General features: G+C 38.0%; 1 protein-coding gene across 2 annotated transcripts in view; it reads right to left on the bottom strand.

Moving 5' to 3' along the window:
- pcdh15b (protocadherin-related 15b) overlaps positions 1-23,845 on the bottom strand; it is a 218,693-nt gene that overhangs the window by 160,300 nt on the left and 34,548 nt on the right. For both annotated transcript variants that reach the window (XM_072666593.1, XM_072666592.1), the window contains exons 5-8: positions 10,728-10,888; positions 9,624-9,779; positions 1,668-1,787; positions 708-818 (exon numbers count right to left, since the gene is read on the bottom strand). In XM_072666593.1, coding sequence (XP_072522694.1) covers positions 708-818; positions 1,668-1,787; positions 9,624-9,779; positions 10,728-10,888 — 548 coding nt within the window. The remainder of the gene's footprint in view (positions 1-707; positions 819-1,667; positions 1,788-9,623; positions 9,780-10,727; positions 10,889-23,845) is intronic.

Genomic DNA, 23,845 nt, shown 5'->3' with positions numbered 1-23,845 from the left:
CTATGTAATTCGACCAGAGATATCCAATAGTTTGTGCTAGATCTTATGTCGATACAGTGTGTGAAAATGCTTTTGTTTCACAAAGATTGCTTATCTTCAAAGTGCTACTGTATGCTTGTGATTACTGAGTCATGTATTATGTACAAGGCTGTGTTTCACCACCCAGACTAATAGCTTGGAAAAAAGCTGCTGAAAGTGAACACAAAAAAGTGCCACTGCAATAAGATCTGTCCTGAAACATGATTCAATGCAACCAAGGAAACAATAGTCCAGGCTGAGTGGACAGTTCCCACATGGCAAGTGAAATGATGGCAAGTAAAAGACAAACTTCTCAATCAAGTCAACATGTCTAAATCATCTCAGTGTGAGACTGCTGTGTGAATATACAATTTGTTTGGTCTGTTTTACAGAACTGTCCTGCATTAGTAGATTATTTAGCTTGTTTATAGACACTGCCAATTGACTGTCAATACACACTTGCTAGATAAAATGACTTAAAACAAGTAAAGAGTGTCTTGAAAGTCATTTTCTAATATACTTTCATCAATCTAAAAATCAGAAATATTACTTATGATGATTATTTTCAAAGGCAAGATATCAGTTTCAGCAGCGAAGTAGCAGCAGCATTCATTACCAGACTGGCACAGTGTGTCATGATCTGTTGACCAGAGAGCTCCCTTCTGTCTGCCTGTTTTCTTCAGACTTACATTGGCCTGAATGATGATCAGGTAGCGTGTGATCTCCTCGTAGTTGAGTCTCTCTCTCAGGACCACAGAGCCAGAGAGGGTGAGAGGGATGTCAAATGTCCTGTTTGCCGTCTGTAGACACAGGACAGCTGGGTCATACTAGCATTCACATAAAACACTTGCACATACACTCTTGGGGGCAGATGTACAAAGCAAGGTTTCAGGTACAAATACAGTATTTTTCCACCATATAAGACAAAGAAAACATGAGGACATAAAATGTTTTGCAGCACATTCATCACCTGTCTAAATACGTAATAACGTAATAACTGGATGTGCTACCTTCAGCTGCAACAACCACAATGAGGTTCAAGTCAGAACTTCATAACCTTAACCCTTCTGTTGTCTTAAGAGATCAAAAATGGCCTGCCAGTATTTCTAACAGCATTAATGAAAGTAAAGCAGCATCCTTGTTCATGCTTCCATTAAAGCTGTACACTACCAGGGTACATAGGCTGTATTCAGGTCATTTTTGACCCTTAGAACAAGAGGAGTATAAGCAATGTTAAGAATACACAAGGGTTAATTTAGTTTCTTTTGATCCATTCAGAGGTGGTCTTGCTCTTGTACACAAACAGCACAGTACACTGTTTGCATGCTTAGCTACAGGCTTTCCAATTCCTTATGAGTGTATACTGCGGCCCCATTAAAGCACATTTTGGATTGTGCTCTCATGTACATACATTAGGCTCTCAGCCTCATGAGATATTCATTGTCTGTCTGGTTGAAAGAAGACAAAATGCTGATGGAACTTAACTGCAGGCTCAGCTTGACTTTTAACACCTCCTGCCCATTTTTAGCAATGTGGAGCACCACATTAACACATAAAACACTCTCCCTGGCTACAGTGTGGCTGGACTGTGGTGGAGACAAAATGTTCACTTAAACAAGTTGGCTGTGGGTCATTGGGATTGTATATACCGGGTCATTGGGATTGTACTGAATAGTGTACTCGATTTGTCCATTTGGTCCATCATCAATGTCAGTGGCTCCATTGTTCCCAGTGAAGCCTGAGAAGATGGTGGTGCCGACAGGAGTTAGCTGAAACAACAAAAAATTAAGAAAGAAACAGTTTGGCATTACTTTTTTTTCCACTTGCAACAGGCTGAATGCAAGCAGGTAATTATAATACACATTTACAATACAATTAAAAAATGAGAGAAATCAGAACTAACAATTTAGGAAAGAAATTAACAAACCATTGAAACCTAAGCACAATTATAACACCTTTAAGAAAACATATTTTCTCTTGTTGTCTGTGAATGTTAATGAAAGTAGATGAAAGTAGGGGTAAATGCAGTCCAAAATCGATTAAAGGTTGGAGGCAGGCTAGCAGAAATCTTAAAATGTGAAATATGAACCTGACAATATGAAATCAGGAGATATCAGCACTGTATAAATAAAACATTACTGTAAACTGATCACTGATTTCTTTCTCCAAATTAATCTCTAATTTCTTTCAAATTAAGAGAATAACATTAGCAATTAACTGTAGGAAGTTCTGGAGACAGTGAGAATACATGACATTCTTCTACACTAATAATCTGCTTAATAGACTTTAGAAATGTTGAAGAGAACTACACAAGATTCTGCTTGTATGAAAACTATTAAGTTAAGACCAAAATGAGATATATCTGAAAAGAAAAAAGTGTAAATTCAGCTGTGAGACAATATTTTGATCAAAGTGTGAAAATCAGAGGGTTGTTTCTCACAAGCTTAATTAAAAAAAAGTATTTAAGCTCCTTAAAAACCTTGTGTGTTTAGGTTGGAAGAAACATACGGCTCTTGCAGATGGTGTAGGATGATCATTAGGATGATCAGACTATAAATACCTTTAGGGTGGAATTCATAGAATGAGAAGAGGTGGTACAGTGCAGTGAATGTCTCGTTCCATGTGTGGAAAATGAGTCACAAAGCAGGATTTCTGCCACAGCTGATAGACCCATATGACCGTACACTTCGATACACCTGCAAACTCAGCTACTTCCTTCACACTATGGCCTTTGGCACACCCAAATGCAATCACTTCTTTTTTTGTCAATTATTATCAAAAATGATCATCTGCTTTAAATGTACTGTATTACCTCTGTATTACCAGTTTATGCACTCTTTATCTGACTTCCTTTATCTATCCTTCCTCCATTAAACTTTACAGTTGGCACAATGCAGTTAGGCAGGTAACATTCTCCTGCCATTTGCCAAACCCAGACTCATCCATTAGACTGCTAGAGAGAGAAGCATGATTCATCAGTATTTACTGCTCCAGAATCCAGTGGCGGCATGCTATACACCACTCCATCTGAGGCTCTGCTTTGCTCTTGGTGATGTAAAAAGCTTGCATACAGCTGCTCAGCCACAAAAAAACCCATGCCATGAAGTATTTCGGTACACAGGTGATGTCAGAGATGTTGATGTAAGAGGAGGTTTAGAACAGTTGGCAGAGCATTGCCGACTGTTTACAAATGCTTTTAAAGGCAAACTGCATGCCTAGGTGTTTGATTTTATGTACCCGTGGCAATACAATTGAATGAAACACCTGAATTCAATGACTGAGAGGTGTGGACTAATACTTTTGCCCATATAGTGTAGGCATTACATGTAGATGACTATTTGAAACAACTGGTTAATTTTTGGTTTCCATTGCAAAATAGTTAATCTTGCTAAAGTTTTAGTAAGCTTTAGTAAGCTTTTATCTGTAACTGTACTAAAATTTAAGTTAGATCAGGTATAATGTTAGCTAGCTAGCATATTTTCTATCTAACCAACATGATACGCAACCTGGTGTCTCTTTCTTTTAAAAAGTGCTTTTACTTGCATCCTAAGTTTTAAGTTCTAGACCCTCACACCTGGAAATTCTTATAAACTAGGATACAGTATTAATCCATTTTAATCCAGGAGATGGTGAATCTGGCAGGAAATGATCAACCAACATCAGTAGCCTGCTTGCTCTGAATTCTTGAACATCTCAATCCGCCACAGGTGGGTTAGTTTTGGTTTGATTAAAATAAGCTCTGGTTCAATTGCTTAAAAAACAGCAGGAATCCATGAACACAACATTTCTTGAGTGAACAGGCCAGGTTTTCCTTAGCGGCCATGCCACCCACAGTATCTGAATCTAATAGAACACATACAGTGTAACAGAACGAATAGAACAGAAGATGCATGAGAGTGCACCTGAAAACCATGCTGGAACTTTGTAATGCCATATCAACATGGACTGAAATCTCAAAGGAATGTTTTCAACAGCTTAAGGAATCCATGCCATGGAGAACTGTGTTGAGAGCAATCGAAGGCCCTACACAGTATTAGTATAGTGTTCCTAATAATGTGCTCAGTGACTATGTTTAATGACCAAATTTAACACCCAAAAGCAATTACAGCCCACTATTATAAAGCAAAGCCTAGGGGGTGTTGGAAGAAAATTATTGAATGGGACAATTCATTACTCTCTAAACATTCAAGAGGACACGTTCCCCTATGCCACCCCTAATCTATGTCTGCGGTTGGATGTTCATTTACAGCTAATTTCCCTCCTCACTCATCCCTTCACCTTTGTCTGAAGGGTTCTAGAAACATCCCGCCTTCAAGAAAGCATCCACAACCGACGGTCAGTTGAGTTAACATTGCAGATTCATCTGGTTTTTGAACATTCCTTGCATTTCATCACCCTGCGTTGGTTTCCAGGCACTAGCCAGAAGCATGGCTCCCCCGTGGCGAAAGCATCTTGACCGCTGTTCTAAACTCCATTCCTCACTCTGACACAGAAAGCTGATGGATGAGGCCGGCAAAAGAAAGAAAAGAAAGCACTGGCTCGTCGTCGGGCTGTCATAGGCGCGGCACCCGCTGCTGAGAGCCTCTCAGGAGTAAAAAGGGGAAGTAAAATAGGAGGTAATAGCTATAGGCCTGCCAAAGGAGAAGAAAAAAGCAGCATCTGGGAGCTCAGGTATTAGTTCCTGTTTTGCTGCTCTGAAACTCTGAAAGGTTTTTAAAAAGCTCTACCAAAACCTTGCGAAAGAAGCAGTTGAAAAAGAAAACACAAAAGAATCTGTCAGAATTGTGGAGAGAATCCTGGCGATCATGGTTGGATGGTAACAACCTGAGCAGCATCAAATGCAATTTCTGCCACATTTCTATTATAAAACCAGCATGTTGGTTGTATGAAATGATGATATAAAACTGCAGAAGGCAAGAGAAGAGCACATTCATTATTGATTTCATTGAATTCCTTTAGAGGAAATACACAGTAAACAGACAGTCCAATAGGATCCAAGATTGCCTCTGGTGCAGCGTGCGGAACTCATCTATCAGTATCAAAAAGGGGCACAAACACAAAGGCATGCATTATGATGGGGATCATCATTGGGCCAGTCTATTAAATGATGAATCGTTTAGTCTTCTCTTGTTGTCATATCATGAACACAGAGAGGAGAATATAAGGCCTATCAGCTTACACTGCTTATACACATCAGTGCTTGCTGGTGAACAGAGCTCTGCAGCCGTGCTAGGCTAATCCAATCATACTCAAACACCGTAGAAAACACACCGTACCTATGGAAATCTTTACGGCAGTCCTCACACCACTTCTTAACTTCTTTATATGCCGATAAGATCTTGAGATATTTATATCCAAACCCTGCAGGACTCAACTATTCATGTAACTTGAAAAACAGTTAAACATTTCTCTGACTCAGGTTTCTCCAACAGGTTCATATTGTCAGGTTCATATTTCACATTTTAAGATTTCTGCTAGCCTGCCTCCAACCTTTAATCGATTTTGGACTGCATTTACCCCTACTTTCATCTACTTTCATTAAGTATTTTTTTTTTGTAATCTGGCACACTAGAGCAATTCAGTTGGTAGTGAAGTCCACTGAGCTCTACAACTGATAAATTGATCAAATTTGTCAACAACAAAGTCAACAACTCCCTCTCATCATTACATATTGTATAGTGCTCTATGCACTATAAGGTTTAATTTAATATTTCAGACATCAGCTGATCCTATAGAATTTAGATTGCATGACCAAATGCTTTACCAAATCTTTATTTGAGATGAAGTGGTGTCATGAAGAAATAAAAAAAATTAAAGTGGTATAGCACAATAAAAAGAAGGATCTTGATTTTGGAGAGAATGCAAACAGCTCACATACATATATGGTTAGTATTATATATGGTACAGTATTTTTTTTCACAGTATGATAACCGCCTCTAAAAATATCGCGGTATCACAGTATTTTACAGGTTTTAACACTGCTCTTAAGGGCATCATGTCCTTCACAATAAAATTCTTCAATTCTTTGGCTTGTTTAGATGAGGGATGTAACTTAATTCTCTTTAATTATGACTGTGAATATGAGCTGAGCTAGATCAGAAAGTGTCTTTACACAGCTAGCTTGGCCACAAAGCATTAACAGAATAATAATATTATTAATAATAATAATACATTATAGATAGATAGATAGATAGATAGGTAGATAGATAGTAAAAGTACTAATACCACACTTTACATGTACTCTCAGAAGTAAAGATTCTGCATTAAAATGTTCGGTATAATTATGTAAGTCTCACCATAAAAATATTTAATATCTGAGAAACTGAGCCTGGGTCAGTGTCTGATCAACTGCTGTTGTAAGCATCCATTTTACTGTTAAGTTAGTGGAAAAAAAACAGATATTGCAGACAGAGAGGATTATTTCTGACATAATCCCCATCATAGAGATTTCTCTTTTAATATTTTCACACGGAGCCTGATTTTAATGAATGAAAAACAGACACGTCGAATTGTGAAAATGAACACACGTTAATTAGGGGTCTTAACACGGACACGTGCATCCAGCACAGCACACACTTCACAGCCACGCACACAAGATTTCCAGCACTGGCATGCCTATACATTCGGATGTCTCAGCACTTTTGCTTTCTTTTGGACTAAGCATTAGGAAACTCAGAGAGAGGTTTTATAGTTGAAATTTCACCCATTTTTGTTAGGGAGACACCTACTGTGATCTGCACAGAGGGATGGTGTTCTCATAGATGGGAGAACAAGTTTGAGGTCCAGATTGTTTGCAAATGGTATAGTCATCCTCACATCCATTTTGCTGGCATCAGAAGTAGTCCCACACTGCAGATTTTAGTTTTGATTTTTTTTAGGGGGATGGAGGTTAAATTTGTAAATTTGTCGCTCTGTGCTTGAGCCTGGCACCAGTGGCCGAGATGGCATGTAGCAGTGCATGTGCGGTGAGATTCTCAGTTAGCTTTAATACCGTGGTACACAGTGAATGAGGTTACTGCCGCAACCCTAATTGACAGAGGAGCAGAAATGGCTGCTTGCTGACACATGACATTCCAGATGCTGTTCCTTTTATGGATGTCTTTGTAGTCCCTAAGGCTACAGTTGTATAGAATGGGGTGTCCTTAAACAGCAATCATAAGCACCTACTCCGTCATGTTTGTATGTCTGTGTGTTCGTATGTTTGTTGTTGTTTCTTTCCAGACAGAAGTGAGAATAGCACAGGCCTTTCAACTCTAGGTCTACAGCAGGGTTGGGGTAGACATTTGTATGGTTACAGCAGCTTTGGGGTAGACATTTTTATGGCTACAGCAGGGCTGAGGCAAATGTTTATGGCTACAGCAGGGGTAGAATCATGTTTGACTAAAACAAGGCTGGGATACAGTTTTGTCTAGAGGTTTGTCTGGTTACAACAGTGATGGGATATAATTTTGTCTGGCAATGTTTGTAAACATTTGTAAACATATGAAGAGCACATCTTATTGTTCTCCTAAACCTCCATATCCGCACTGACGTGTTTGACACCTACAAGGGTGCATCCATCAAATGTTTCCCCGACCATTATAATCCATTTCTGCTTCTATTTCACCAGGCGCAATAGCAAATTTTCCCCATGGAGTTAAACCCCTTCACTCCGAGGCCGTCATTTGACTGATGGACTGGGGTCTACTGGACTCCTTATCTGCCTGTCAGTCCAACGCTTCCGACCCCGGGCTGCAATCGATAGCGTGGAATAGCGGCTGGCGGCTTTAGCTCGCTGCAACAGCTTGCGGGGAAGGTTGTCTGCCACTCTCTAAGGCTGCCTTCTAATGAGAGAAATCTGTGCTGACAGCTCCCCAGGGAGCCACTTTCAATTAGGCAAAAGCCTCCAAGTGCCCATGTTACCATCCCCACCCACCCAGCGGGAGCAGGGCTAGCTTCCCGATTCCAAGAACTTACCACACCGATACTTATTTTAATTCAACATCTATAGAAGTAATCGCTAAACAGTGTTCAAACAAATATTTTGAACACTGTTCCCTGGGGAGCTCACGGCTCATCGAAATTCTGGACACAGTTGGCATCTTTTGATCTTTGTTTTTGATTTTAATGTAAAACGTACATTTGAATGCATTTTACCAATACTTTGGAACTTTTTTGCAATAATCAACTTCATATTTATCTAAGGCTACGTTTGCATTACCAAGTCAAATGTCAATAGGCTGATTTTGTTTTTGTAAGATCTGATGTTTTTAGAGCTGTTTGAAAACATCAGATTTTTGATGGTATGATCTGAACCACTTTTATATGGGGTCCTAGATTGAATGAATAATATATTAGTGACCATGAGACAAGGAGAACAGTCAGATCGTTATTAACATTTACATCATTCAGTGTTAACATGGCAGCAGTACCTAATTTTCCTCCAGCAATCACTGCAAATGCCTCTGTAGGGTCCAGGTACTGACTGTTGATGTTTTCCTTAATTTAATTGCCTTTAGTCTTATTATAATTTAGTTTGTTTATTTTTCAAGTTATTGTTTTAAAAGATGGTCAATAAATCCTTGCATTGCAAAAAGATGGTCAATGTTAGTGTCTGATAAAGGTGCACGTATTTGTCACTGTACAGCGAAATGTGTCCTCCGCATTTAACCCATCTGGTAGTGAACACACAGTTACACACACACGTGTTAGGGGCAGTGAGTACACACACACACACCCAGAGCGGTGGGCAGCCAACTCCAGCGCCCAGGGAGCAGAGAGAGTAAAGGGCCTTGCTCAAGGGCCCAACAGTGGCAGCTTGCCGAGCCCGGGAATCAAACCCACAACCCTGTTATCGATATCCCGGCGCTCTAACCGCTGAGCCACCACTGCCCACTGATAGGCTCTTGTCATTTTCTTTATCACTGACAGTGTAAACACATTAGCTATTTGTATATAATAATTGTATATAATATAATATAATAATTTATATAACATATGTTTATAATCATTTAAATAATTGACATTTGCATAGCAGTTAATTGTGCATCTGTAATTTGGCATTTCTTGGTGTGCATTTATTGTGCCGCAGAATGGGAATCAAGTCATAAAAAAAGTAATGAAACTTATGTAAACATAGCCAAAATATCTTTCTTGGTAAAAAAAATGACAATGAAAACATGCGGAAATTTATTTTTTAAAAATGAAACACAGCCCTTCTATACTACAGAGACTGAAACATGCAGACACATGTCTGCTACTGATGGTGTAGGATCTCAAGTATAGAAACCACAGAAGTCACACTTGTTGATTGACACATTCAAACAGCAAGAGATGTGTCACTGCGGTAATTAGTTGTTAGTCACTAAACAAGAAAAATTAGAAAGCTACATGCTTTGACTTCAGTGCTCTCAAGTGCACCTCATTTGCCTCAAGGCTGCATATAACTGCATTTTCAGCCACCAGTTATGAATTGTGAGTTGTGAATTTGAATAAATGTTCAAGAACTCACCTTAAACTTGGATGCCAGCATTTTCCAATTTAAGTCACTAGGACAAAGTTCTTGTGATGTGTGAAAGCAGGATTTATTTTTTAAGATGTTTACTGGACTACTTCAAGCAACCCACCTCATTAACAGCCACATAGTATCGCGGCTGCTGGAAGCGAGGGGTGTTGTCATTGCGATCCCTCACAACAATCCGTACTTCATGGAGAATCACAGTGCCAACCAGTTCATTGGTGCACTGGACTTGCACCACAATGGAGTGAATGTAGGAAGGAGGCTGAAAGGAAGAAAACCAAAATAAAAAAGAAAGGTGTAGTTGGTTGGCATGTAGCTTCTCAATCAGGCAATAACATTTATTCCTCAAATGAGCATGACCCATCAAATGAGCATGACCCATCAAATGATTAAGTTGAATCTTACTTAACTGAACTTAGTAACCCATTATTCAGTCACACTAAAATACAATCTCAGTTCTATATTGGAAAGTATTAAAGCAATCATTCATTTTAATGTATTCCCTCACCCTGTATGTTTGGTGTAACTTTGCTTTTTAAGCTTTGCACTGGAGACACAATAATAATTGCAGGTAAGGGGTGGTCTATCCTCATTGTTGGCTTATTGTTTATTTTATATTACACTTAACTGGTACATTTAAATTGCTTTAATTGCTTTAAACCAGTGCAATATTGTACATAAAGAGTATGTATAGTGTGTATTGTGTATGTATAGTATATGTTGACCTGTATATATTCAGTATTTCTATTTAGTAAATATGTTTTCTTTTTTACCACCTGTGTAATGTGATGTGACAATAAACATGATTTGATTTTGATATAAAAGCAGCATTAAAAATATGTTCCATTCTGTTGAATATTTTAAACCTATATGCTTTGAATCAAGACATGGTTCTTGAAACACACAATGTGCTGTATTGTTACATTCCTAAAACTGTTCTTATATTACTACATCCAGGAATCTTTATTCATGTATTTGATAGACAACTGTTATTTAGTTTACATGATGCTATAAGGTGGTAGTAACTTTTACTTGTTAGATACATTAGCCTCTTGTAGCTCCAGTGCAACATAAAGTAAACAAATTTCAGACAACAAATATGTCTGAACTACAATCACTACATTTGAGGGTCAAGAATTAGGCACATTTGTTTTTAGCCCTAATCATCACTGTAACTGATATAAAGCACAATAACATCTTGGTCACTTACATCACGATCTAAAACTCGTCCGGTGCTGTTAAGGTAAAGACGCTGTTTGACTGGGTCCAGAATGACCCAGTAGTTATAGTTGTCTCTCAGGGATAGAGAGATTGTTCTATCTGGATCTTCTGCCCGTCCGTTGATCTGCATGTTTTCTATCAAAAGAGTACCTGGGTCAAGAAGAAACAACAGTTTGATCATGTTTAACCCCCCCAAAAAATCTATACAAACAAATTTAGTAAAGAAGAGACCTCTTTTTTAATTTTAATTTTTAATTAATTTACGATTTTTTTTTTGGAAAATTCTTTTTTTCTTTTAATAGAAAGGGTGAGTTAAAGACATATGAGGCAAATCACCTCACTTTATTCAAGTGACTTGAGCCAAATAATTCTGCATGAGAATGAATATTGCTCCTGCAATCTTTGAATAATTCATTGCCTCAGTGGACACACACCTTTAAAAAAAAAAAAAAAAAAATGAATACAACAAACTGCAGGCAAAACACCCTGTTCTGCTGCTTCTATTACACAACATAATGGCCTTTATTTGATGCTGACTAAATCCGAAAGTGCTGGCTGCTCAGTTTCACATGCTTTTCTATTTAATAAAATGTACCAAATGCAAACACATCCACCCACACTTATAAGCATATATAAAGAATCTGCAGAAAAACTCCATGCAGGTCAGTCAGAGAATTTTATGAAAAATGTTTGCCATTATACTGCATCAATTTAGAACATTTGGCTAGGTAACCTCAACTAACTGCCAACAACCAAGTCATATTATATCATACTCTTTTGCAGAAACATATAATGTATTCCTGAGTGTCTTTCCTGACACTCCACACTTCCTGCCATTGAAATTAATTCCAGTTGTCCTTACAACTATTTTCAGAGTAAATCAAGTTATTTTTTTACCCTTCACCATGCTGGGCTTTCAACATCCCATCATGCCATACGACGGACAAACAAACTCTTCAGGTTCATTTTTGATGGGTCAAATTTAGAAAGGCATTCTCTAATCTGTTTCAGGTAATAAGTCTGTAAAACTTCTTTCCTAACTGCTTATTAATATATAACACAGGGTGGCGTCATTTCTATCCAGCGTTAACGCTTCAATGCATTCTCTTCAATTATAAACTGAGATTTACAACTATATTTTAGTTAAATTTCAATTCCAGGGATGGTGCATAATCTCCAGGTCATACAAGAGGATGTCAAACATTACTCTACTACACCTCCAATAATTAATCAATGGTCATTAATCAACTGTTATTAGAGAACAGTAACAGATCACAACATAGATCAGAACTAATTCAGATGCCAGACACATTACATTACAGTTCTACAGTAGCTCCACTCATTAAGTTAGCTTAGCTGACAAAGTAAATACATTTTATTCAGCAAACAGTTTTGATGTGTTTCAAAATTATTCCTGCACACTATCAGGAAAAGGGGACTGTACTGTAGGTGATTTATAATGGAACATTGCATTGCAATCACTATCTGAAATATGGGAAAACAGAATTGTAAGTTTAAATGCATTTTACATTCTCTTACATTGTTTTCTGCTTAGCAGAAAGCCTACATACACTATAGCGCAGCAGCTCCTTGCCCTGGAATAGATGTTGTCCATTATTTCACAAGACACATTCCAATAAAGTAATCTGGACATTAATAACAAAAAATAATAACATAATTTTGAACATTAAAATGGAAAACTAATGTCACAGTAAAAAAAACTTTTGCAAAAGTAATTACTGCAGAAACGCTACTGTGTTCGTTAACTAAAAAAGATTAAATATGCACTCTGTGAGATACAGGTCAAGCTTCTGTCAAAAGAAGTTAAAATGTTGCATTTAAGAGTCATTAGCAGTTAATTGCAGAGCATAATGAAAAAGTGACCTGTAGTTTGCGTGGGCTTAAGCAGCCCTGTTATGAATAATCATAATAATAAGGGTGGAGGTTTCCGGCATTCTATTGCATTTTTGTTTCTTTGTTAATTACCTGTGTAATTGCTCACAGACACACATATTGTTACAACACATTACAGGTTAAAAGTCCCCACAGATATGTTTTAATGCATGATGGTTTAATATGTTTTACAGAAGTAGGAGCATTTCAATGGAAGTCAATGTAAAAAGATTTTTAGTTATTTTGGACTATTTCTACTGGTCCATTCATGTAATTTTGACATGATATAAAGAACACATGACACAAAATGGTGTGAAAGTTCTTTTTACTCTTCTTTAAACATATAGGGAAAAAATGTGATTTAAATGTGATTCCTTCATGGCAACGCTTCATTCTAATATCCCATCACCATACAGACACACACACACTTATAACATGAATTCAGAGCTTGGAGAATGTCTATGAGAGTTCCAAACAGCTGGACAGTCTTGCTAAACTCACCCTAGCCCAGTGCAGGAGGTCCCCTGGCAGCTGGCTTGTGGCAGTCCAGACCTCAGCAAGCTGGCACTGCACCTGTGCTGGGCAGGCAGGCTGAAGCTTAGCCAAGTTTGTCGATTAAATTCTGCCCACACGTCTTCACATCCTCTCTGTTCATTGTACTCCCCCATCACTTTGTCCGTACAATGACCAATCCCTATGCAGCTGGCAGCCTTGCCCAAGCCCGCATGCTTTTCCTGTCAATGCTTTCTAGAGCCCGATGTATTTCTGCCTTCCCAGTAAGCCTCTTTACACTGCCAAAGCTTGCTTACAGGAAGAAGGAATCGAATCCAAAGAAGAAGCTGTCTGGACTTCTGTGTCTAGCTTGGACTAAACAAAACTGCTATGCCTCTCATGAGCTTTCACTCTGTGGCTTTTGTTTTAGACGGTCACTGATGTAGTGACCTGGTTTGCAACTAGAGGAATACCAGACTGAATCTCATAAAATCTGAGATGTTTGTACTAGACTAATCTGGTTCATCCTCAGCAGTTTGTCACAGATGCTATTGTGCTATTGAATGTGCAACAAGCTAAACATCATATTGCAACTTACACTGAGGGCCAGATGTACTTATGTGAGATGGTTCTCCCTACAGTTGGGGTGTGTAATTCGCTTTTACACTACTAAGTATACAATGTGTGCTTTGAGCAGCCCCCCCTTCATGCACACCATTAAAACATGCATTTGCTGACAAGCTGAGAGATACAGAACTGGCAACTGAAGTGAAAAAAAAACGTTGAGGGACAAGGTAGAATAATATTACAGGATTTTACACAAATTACTGCATTAAGCAGTTCTTAAGGGGGATCTTGTGTCCGCTCCACCAAAGTTACGAAGTGCCGTAGCAAGTGTGTTGGGCCTGGAGTGGCACGCATGACATTAATTTCTCTCTAGAACAAGTAATCAACATATTTTGAAGCTGTTATCTTAAGGTATAATGCCTACTATAACACTGCTTTAAGACTGAACTGACTTAAGACTACAAGCTATTAGGACTGGCTACGACTTGTGCCATGTTTGTGAGTCAAGGGTTTAAAAAGTGGTGTCAACTCAGGCCAAAAAAAATGTTTACAGTTTTGTTTTCTCATAAAAACATTTTAACATGCACATAAATCCACCCTGTGTAAAAGAGTAATACTGGGGAAAGAATAGCATGGAAATCTAATAGCAGAGGAATCAAAGTGGAAACTGAGGAGTGCTGAGAGTGCTGTCTGTTAAAACACTGTAATAGTGTTGGTAGCACATTTCAGCACAAGCTCTGGCCTTCATCTAGCCACCGGTTCTCAAGCTATTGTTAAAAGAAGTGTTCTGGCAATGCACCATTACCACAAGTTTACATCTAATTTTAGAAATTTAGAAAAACATCCCATATTGTGGCCCATAAAATGACTTTGCATTTAGGCATTTTACAGAGGTTTGTATCCAGAGCAACTTACAGAAATGTGCAAACAGTAGATGTAAATTAAGTAGAGATATTTCATAGTTCATAAACACGGTTAATAAGGTAGCTATAGGTCATAGGAGTTAATGTTCCCATCAGAGCTTGATCTAGTCAAACAAAGGGGTGAGGTTTCAGAAGGGGTACGGACAGTGAAGCAACAAGACCTAGCATTTTGAGCATATTTAACATTAAGGGAGAACATGTCAAGAAGACCCAAGCAAACGTTCCAGTTCCAAACCAAACTGTAAAGGCAGTGAAGAGAAAAATCTTTCAAAGAGTGAGAATGTGAGAATCAGAAAACATGGTCCTTCAGGAAGTTGTGGACCAGACAAGCTGGAGCATTCTGAATTCGCTGTAGAGCACATATGGCTTATGAGGGAGGACCTGCAAGAAGGGAATTGCAGTAGTCGAGTTTGGCAATGATCAGAGCTTAAACAACACCTATCTAATTTTCAACTCTAGTCCAATTGAAAAGAAGGTAAAGTTAGTCACAATTCAAATATATCCAACCACTTTTTCATGGGATCCTCCCTCAAATAAATATGTAGGAGAAAAAGAAATGCATGGAATTTCAATCTCGTCAACATGAAGAATATACCTGATGACGAATTGAGATGAAAAACCTACTTACTGACAATATGTTTTTCATTTTAACTTAGTGATGAAATAAAAGAAAACATGAAAAAATAATGACTATGAATGATTATGAATCATTCATTTGTTTATGATTTATTAGATCAAATACGGTAAATAACTAAATCACAAATCTGCTTGCTTAGACCTGAGGACACTTCTCACCACAAGAAAGCACAATAGTGAGGTATTATGTCATAGATTTAATAAATTGCTTTATTTCACAACAGTTATGGCAAGCCAGCACAGGAGACAGGGAAAAAAATCCACTGCAGTTAAACTGGCCCTGCTTTGATATCGTTACAAAAGACAATTTTCTGTAAAATGTAAAAAACCGAGCTCACCAGGCACAGCAGCATGGCTGTTCTACATGAGAGAAAACACAATGCATCCACAGCAGAAACTCAGCATGGCTAAACAGCAGGATAAACTATGCTACTTTGTTACTGTGTTTAATCCTCCCCCCCAAAAAAAAAACTATGTTTTAGTTAAGCTTTTGGAAGATGTACTTCAGGGCAGAGATTCTAAAACTCACATATTCATGTTTGTTTGTTTCTCGTGTTTATGGTCTATTTTTTTTAACTCAATATTCACCCTATACATGAAGTCAGGGAAGTTTTATGCTGGAGCTGTACTGCTGTGTTCATTCAATATGACAGAAGTAACAAAGCACTTACATGATGCTTAAATGGCAATTTTGTCAAATTCCATAAACTTCTGTTCAAATACCATACATAAACTCTGCATATTAGCCGATACCCGATATCAATCCGAATTCACTGTTGAATTGATAAATCATATACCTCACCATGTGGGAGAGACTTAAGGCATCACGATTGACTTAAATATTTCTTTACTAACGTTGTAAAACAAAATATAACAAATGAACACATATATAAATGAACGGACAAGCAATTTATTATTGTGCTGGACCTTGACACAGTGTTCAGGACTTTTACTCATAAATTTGTCCAGTCTGTGAGACCAGAGAGGAGCTAGCAGCTCCTCCCTTCTCTGTTCTTCTTTTAAGGCAGAACATCTGTAGATTGTGGACACGTCTGGGACTTAAATGTGGTGGGCTGTCTCCGCCTGTGTGTGTGTGTGTGTGTGTGTGTGAGAGAATGAAATATCTAGGGCTAGACTGGGTGAGCCTTGTTGTTTGCTTTGATAGGGGTATCATGTCTGTAGGTTACTCTGATACTGATCCAGCCAATTGTGTTAGTATCAGGACCGATATCTGATCCTAGTATCAGAACAGTGCATCCTTAATTCAGTAGCATTTTATCTTAACAGCTTCAAAGCTATGCAGATGCTCCACTGACTTGTAATACGCAATTGAAAAGCGTCTCTATCATTGCTACTCAGGGCTCAGCATGCTGCTAACTACACTATTTAACTTTGGTAAAGCAGGCAGGACAACGCTCGAGAGAGAACTACAAACATATCCTATTTCCTGGAAAAGGGTTTATCTGGCCCACAGCTCAGCTCCAAAGGTGAAAAGAAATCAAGAGTTCTCTTCGGAAGACCTGGCTAAAAGTAACCAGCAGGGACAAAATCCTTTGTCTCAGTAATATCTCCAATGTCCATGTATGACTCAGAGAAGTTGCCTGAAGGGGCTTAGCTCTGTGACCCGTCCATGAAAACATCAGAGAGGGTTTAGACCACCCTTGCTCTCCAAAAGAGGCACTTGAATCAGTAGGGAAGGATTTTTAGATGGATGTGACAAATCATGAGGTGTCGCTAAGGAGGGATAACAGTGGGGCAAAAGAAAAAAAAAATGCCTGCTGAAGGGCTTTGATCAGAAACATTCCCTCAGGTAGCATTTCCATTATGAGTAGCAGTAGTAGCACCTGGTTGAACTAGTGAACTTTTTATTCCTTAGAATGTCTACTGTGGTACTGTGTATGAAAGCAAATTATATAAAACACTTCTAACAATGCCAACTTCTGGAAATAACAGAAAGAAATCCACAAAAGAAACATGTCACAGGGACTTTTTAAGTCTTGACTCCATGGTTGAGCAAGTGTGTATTAATATACAATATATTAATGTGTGGCAGTAAGCTTTGGAACTTGGCAGCAGAGTCCAGAGCTGACAGAACAGTACCCTATGCTACTGAAATGTGAATGTTCAATGTGTTAAATAAATTTACTGTTTCTGAGCAGAAAGAATGCTTCTGTGAAAATGTCAAGAAAACAAGATATACAACACTTTCAAACACCACAATTTACTGGTTTATTTACACACACTGTGGAACACACTGTTTATTTATATATGATGGTGTATGTATGATTTAATAGTATTCTTGGATAAATCAAGGCATTAATGTAATTCATTAATTACCAACACAATTACATCATCAGACTGTTATAACACTGCAAGCATATTACCTAGCAATATAATCAGAATATGTACATTGTACCAATAAAAAACATTATTCAATTTTCTAATTATAATCAATATTTGATCCCAGGATCTATTAATGAATATTAACCAAATTACTGATGCTTGTATGGCACACAGTGTACAGTCTAGACATAAATGGCTCTACTACTCAGTCTGCTAAGCGAAAAATGACTCTGAGGTGGAACAAATGGATGCAGGGCAACAAGCAACAAAACATCCCATTCCAATCAGCTGAAATTGGAAGGCTTTCTCAGCATGCCCTCAACATTTCCTTAACAATATACAGAATGTTATTCATACCAATTCATACCAAAGCATGGCTCATTGGAACTATGGCTGTACATGGGCACTCAAGTACTTTGTTGCCAGTATTCAAATACTGAAATTACTATTTAAATTTTTTTTTTAAATGTTTCATTAGATGTGTACTAGACAAGTCTTAGACAAAAACAGGCCAACGTTAAACACCAACTTTGTTTTGTTATGGTTCAGTGTAAATGTGATGGTTTTGTGAGTATTTGGGAGCACATATATATAATGTATATTTATAATATTTATTTTATTACTCTTTGCAACACCAAAACATCTAACGTCCAAACAGTAACATGTTGTTAAGGATGTGAAAAAGAATGTTTAGATGACTGGTTTCTAAATTCTTTCTCCAAACCCCACCAGTGCTGAAGGAAATCAACACCAGCATTTAACTGTAAAAAAGATTACAAGATATTTTCTGACACTTTTCTAATGTGAATATTACTAAGGGGATACCAGTGTGACCAAAAGGAGTTACGCCACCTGTGAGACATTATTTTGATCAAAGTGAGAAAACACAATGGAACTGTGAAGGCTAAACTTTCAGCTTACACTAACACACCAACTTGAACTCCACAGTTCACACCATTACACTACGAACCTGGCGCTTTCTGAAAATGTGTGTGTGTTTGTGTGAGTGTGTGAATATATATATATATATATATATATATACATATATATATATATACACACACATACACATACACACACATATACATGCACATATATAGCTGATCACGTTATTGCTCAGTTATTGCTCATATTTTGCACATTTTTAATGCAAAACTATTCAATCAAATACTTTTCATATTTTTGTAATGAAATATATAATAACAAAATTCCATTTGAACAGTACATAAAAATAGTAGTAGAAATGCTGTGCTTTTAGGGGCTGAATGTGTGGTACAGGCTTCCACTCAGCCCTTTTAATAACCACCAGGACTGGAAGTAACTACCTGTCTACATCCTTCAGAGATAATATTAATAACTATATTCCCTGACTGCTTGGAGCTCAGCATAGCTGCTTAGCCCCAGGAGGTTTGGGCTAGTGGGAAGGCTGTGTCTGACCACACTGTCTGACCCTGCTGTGATCCATCCAGGGTCTTGCAGGAGTTGTTTACAGGGAATGGATGTCACTTCAAATCAGCCCGAAAACTATGTGAAGTCCAACTCAAAAAGTTTCGCTTAATCCTTGCAGTTCTGTTTCCTTAAAATGTTGATGTTACACAACAACGGGTCGGTGCTATTTCAAGGTTCACATGAAAACACAGATCAGCTGGGTATGAATTCTCCTCAATGTAAACAGAAAAAATAATCAAACTGTAACAATGCCAACTAAATCATGAAGTAAAAAGATGACCAGGACACTCTACAGCTCTAGCTTTACAGCTGTCCTTAATGAGACAGTATTACATGAACAGCAGGTAATGGAAGATTGTACTTCACCAATTAGCACTGTGCAATTCCGCAGGCCTAAACTAATGCTCTGTTCCACAGAAACTGGTTGTGGTGGAGGTGGTGATAGGAAACCAGATGTAAGAAGCATTTCATGCCTCTAAAATGTATCTCACCTGTCTACATGTTTATGGACACATATTTCAAATAGTGAATTCAGGGTTTAAAGGTATAAAGCCCCCTGCATTGGGCTGAGTGAAACTGCATTCACCAAAATCATGGCGCTCTATCCAGTACATTTGGGATGAGTGGAAGTGGCGCTTGTGACTCTGATGTGATCTGATCATCCATCATCAGTCATGCAATCAAATCCTCATCGCATTGTTCCAAAATCTAGTGGTAAGTCCTCTCAGAAAAGAAGAGGCTAAACAGCTCTCTTGATTCTTGACTTTTGTCCAGCACTCAAAAAATTAAAATAATTGATGCCTTCAAAGCAGCAGTAGGCCTTAAGACGGCCGCAAAGTGTTTTCAGGTAGTCTTCATGAACAGCTGTAGCTGCTATCTAACAACTCAACAACTCTAGATGGTTTGATACAAGTGTGGGATGACTAAGAATGAGTGTGCCTTACTTGCTAGTGCATACTTGCTACAAAAAACTACAAAAGCATCTCTATGCCTTTACTGCATGCAGATCGAGTACATGTGGGGGAAGGGGAAAACTGTCAATTCGATTTTTTTCACTGAACTGTTCCTATCAGCCAGGCGTTTTGTGTCAGTGAAGAGAGGAAGGATGAGGGAGAGTATTGGCACAGTGCCTTACAGCCAGCCTGGGAACGCATGTTTATTCTTACTGATGCTAAACTGCAGAGCTACTTTGTCTCTCTGGCTGTGGAGCTGGACCTGGTTCACACGGTCAGCAGGACCAGAATGAAGTCCTGCATGAGTCACATCGCAACAACGCTGTGTTCCAGGCTGTAAATCAAAAGGTTGAAATAACGTGGAGCATAGGATGACTAGGTGAACTATACAGTAGCCACAGGCTGGCTTTAACCCCTTGAACTGCAAGACTTATTTATTTAGCAACCACTGAATTAATTATTCAGTAACTGCTATGAAACATATATAATACCTAAGCATTTATGAACGTATGGAACTGAAGTGTGGACTCATATACGAGCTACTGACCTATCCATGTTCAACCCACCACTACGTTCTTCTACAGCGACCGTTGCCAAAATATAATTTTACCTAATAAGAAATAGTAACTCAATTGTTACTTGTAGGGCTGGGCAATACGACAATATTTTATTGTATTGTGATACATCATAATACACAGCATGCTTTTCTAAGCATGTTAAGAATATAGTAAGTGCTTAATAAACACTGGTCAACTGCACATTTCATGGATCATAGATGAAGAGCAGCCAATATTGAATAAAAATCTGAATCTGAATAGTAGTAGTTCTAGTAGAGAAATCTGTTGCTACTAACATATTTAGTCTGATTAAATGCATTGTGCTAAATATTGTTTATCAAGAAAAATGTTAAATATTGTTAAATATGCTTTTAAATATCGTAAAATAGGGTTGATAGCACTGAAGTAAACTGAAAATTGAGTCTATATATACATATTTATAAAATGTTGAAAGCAGGCAATCAGTAAGCAGGACTGCACAAAGTGTTTCAGCATCGGCATCGCAAAGTGTAGATGCGCAATAGTCACATCGCATGTCACATGTCAAGTACAATGCTAAATGATATTAAACATGTCATGTTTTTTTCTTTTGCTGCTTATACAAAACCAAATTCCACACTGTTACTGTATTTTCCTTAACTTATATACCACAGGCAGGTCACATCTGTCCAATATTATTTATTTTACCCCAATCTTGGATACAAAGAGTACATTATTATTATCATGACATGTTGGATCATCAACATCTGGTGAAATCTGGTTAAAATTCCTGTATTTCTATATTGCAGAAAACATCTGATCACAAGTGGCGGAAGTGAAAAAATATCCTCACATTAAATAATAAACGAGACAAGTACCAAAAATAGCTTAACTTAAATGATAGATGAGAAATACAAGCTTATGCAAAGCTTTGGACCCTTGGTGGAACCACACTTTTTTAATCAAATAACTTTGTATTAATTAACATGCATTTCATAAACCATTTTCATATTTATATATAAAATATATTTATATTTGTGTTACTTCTACCTTGCATAATCAGTCACAAACCCATTGTCCATTGAGTTAACCCACAAAGTCTACTGAGTTAAGCGCCATTTCTTAGGTATTCTGTGGTCAATGCAATTACTTTTCGTTTGCTTCCTTTTATAGGTGAACTGTCCAAACGTGTTGATAAGTTTTTTTTGCCTTCTAAAGTAGCTAATGTTAACATTATATCCATAAGTAGTTTTGGATTAGCCATGCCTCTGTAAAATGCAACCCCTCAGATTTACCTTCATACTATGCCATCGTAATGATGACATGCTCTTGTTAACTTACATAGGTTGAACAGTGTTGGTTTAAACTTCAGGACTGTACTTTAGTACTATATCTTTATCATTCCAGCCTAAATGTGTAATATACTGCTTTAAAATAAGAAGGATTGAATGCAAGTGACAGCTGCTATGCTAAGTACAAGTTTCATTGATTACAGCTATTGTACTTTTACTGTTAGCCCTGTGTTGTTGCAGTCCTTCGGTCCAAATATAAACAAAAACTGCACCCATGAAATGTCCATTGGTATTAAGGTACAGATTAATTGAACCGTTCACAGTCCAGCCACATTTGGTCATATCTAAATACAAGGTTGGAGGAAGCAGTGACAGCATTCCAACTTGTTGTGGTCAGGACATTTGGAGAACAGTCCCTAGCCGTTTATTTTAGTTTTATTGCTTTCAATGCTACCAAAGACTGCAAAATATGTAAGTCTGTTGCTGTTCACACATTCACTGCACTGCTCACTTTAACAATATCTCAAAATTGACACTTTGGTGACGTCAAAGACAAGAAAAACACATGACTGACAAGGATCAATATAGCACAGAAACCAGAAAATGAACCAGTGCTCACTCATGTGATGCCTCAGACACCAAAAACACTGTATGCGTGATACACACCTTTCACTGTTCCATGTACACCGTAACTAACCTTTTTTCTTATCCATCAAGCCAGGATGTCTTCCTTAGATTTTTAGTAAGTTACAAGTGTCATTAGTATAACATAAAATCAAACTACAAGAGGGGAAAATCACAACATTTGACAGCACAAAATCTAACTGCAGGAAAGCTCACAACACAAAACCCAATCATTTTGAAAAAATAAAAAAACTACAGGGAGACTCAATGTAAAATATAACTGCAGTGGGAAAATTAAACTACAGAGGAATCACAATAAAATCAAACTACAAAGGTAAACCCACAACATAAAATCAAAGTACAGGGAGCAGTGTGACAATACAATCAAACTAAGGAGAAACTCAACACAAAATTAAACTTCACTGGGAAAATCATAAAATTAAGCTCCAGAAGAAAAAACTACATGTAATCAAACTACTGGGGGACACAATACAAAATCAAACTGAGGGGGGGCAATCACAATGTAATCACAACATAAAATTAAACTATGGGGAATCACAACACAAAACAATACTTGACATGCATCAATACTTATCAGCTTGATTTGAGATGCAAAGTACACAAAATGTTTGTTTCTAAATAAAAAAGAAACATTTATATATTGTATGCAAAAACAGCTAGACAGCTATTTATTGTAGGTAAAATTCATGCAGATGCAGAAACATCTACATACCTCTTTACAATTATCATTCACTTAAAATCTGCAGGACTGTAGATCTCCTGGATCAGGCTTGAGCACCCCTGGTTTAAGAGACTAACCAAGACGAAGCTTATTCTAAGCTTTGGCTCTGATTTCTGTTGAGACATACATCTTTGCATTGTACTCAGAGAGTGTCTTTTAATGAACCAGGTGTTGGCCCAAATGTCTCAAATGTTCTTTGGGCTGGGGAGCCGGTTCAGTGTTGTGACTCTAATTGAACACATCGAGGAGGATCAGAGAGAGAGCAGGCCATTTAATGAGATCTGGGGAAGAGTACCGACTGATGAAGATTAAATGAGGTAACAGAACAGGCACAAGGAAGCCTGGCAATGAAGCATATTGGCCCTACACCCCTCAGGCTGACACCCAGAGCACAGCTCAGTCCATCTTTCAAGAGTCCTCTAGAAGCTTCAGGGTCTCTCCAATCAGCTCAAGACCTACACTCATCCTCTTCATTTCATCCCTACAAATCAATAAGGGACTTCTCCCCTCCTAATGTCACAACTGATTGTCGCTTGAGTCCACAGCGCTAATCTGTCAAGCTTCTCTCTTCACCACCTTTGTCTTTTCCATTGTAAATGCTCCAGGGGACCTTCACGCTGACCTGCCGCGGTTTCGCTGGCCACTGAACCTCTCCGG

This window comes from Salminus brasiliensis, chromosome 22 (genome assembly GCF_030463535.1).
Source record: "Salminus brasiliensis chromosome 22, fSalBra1.hap2, whole genome shotgun sequence".
NCBI classification, from domain to species: Eukaryota; Metazoa; Chordata; class Actinopteri; order Characiformes; family Bryconidae; genus Salminus; species Salminus brasiliensis.
The sequence above is the reverse complement of the archived record's forward strand: the minus strand, read 5'-3'. Positions and strand labels throughout refer to the sequence as shown.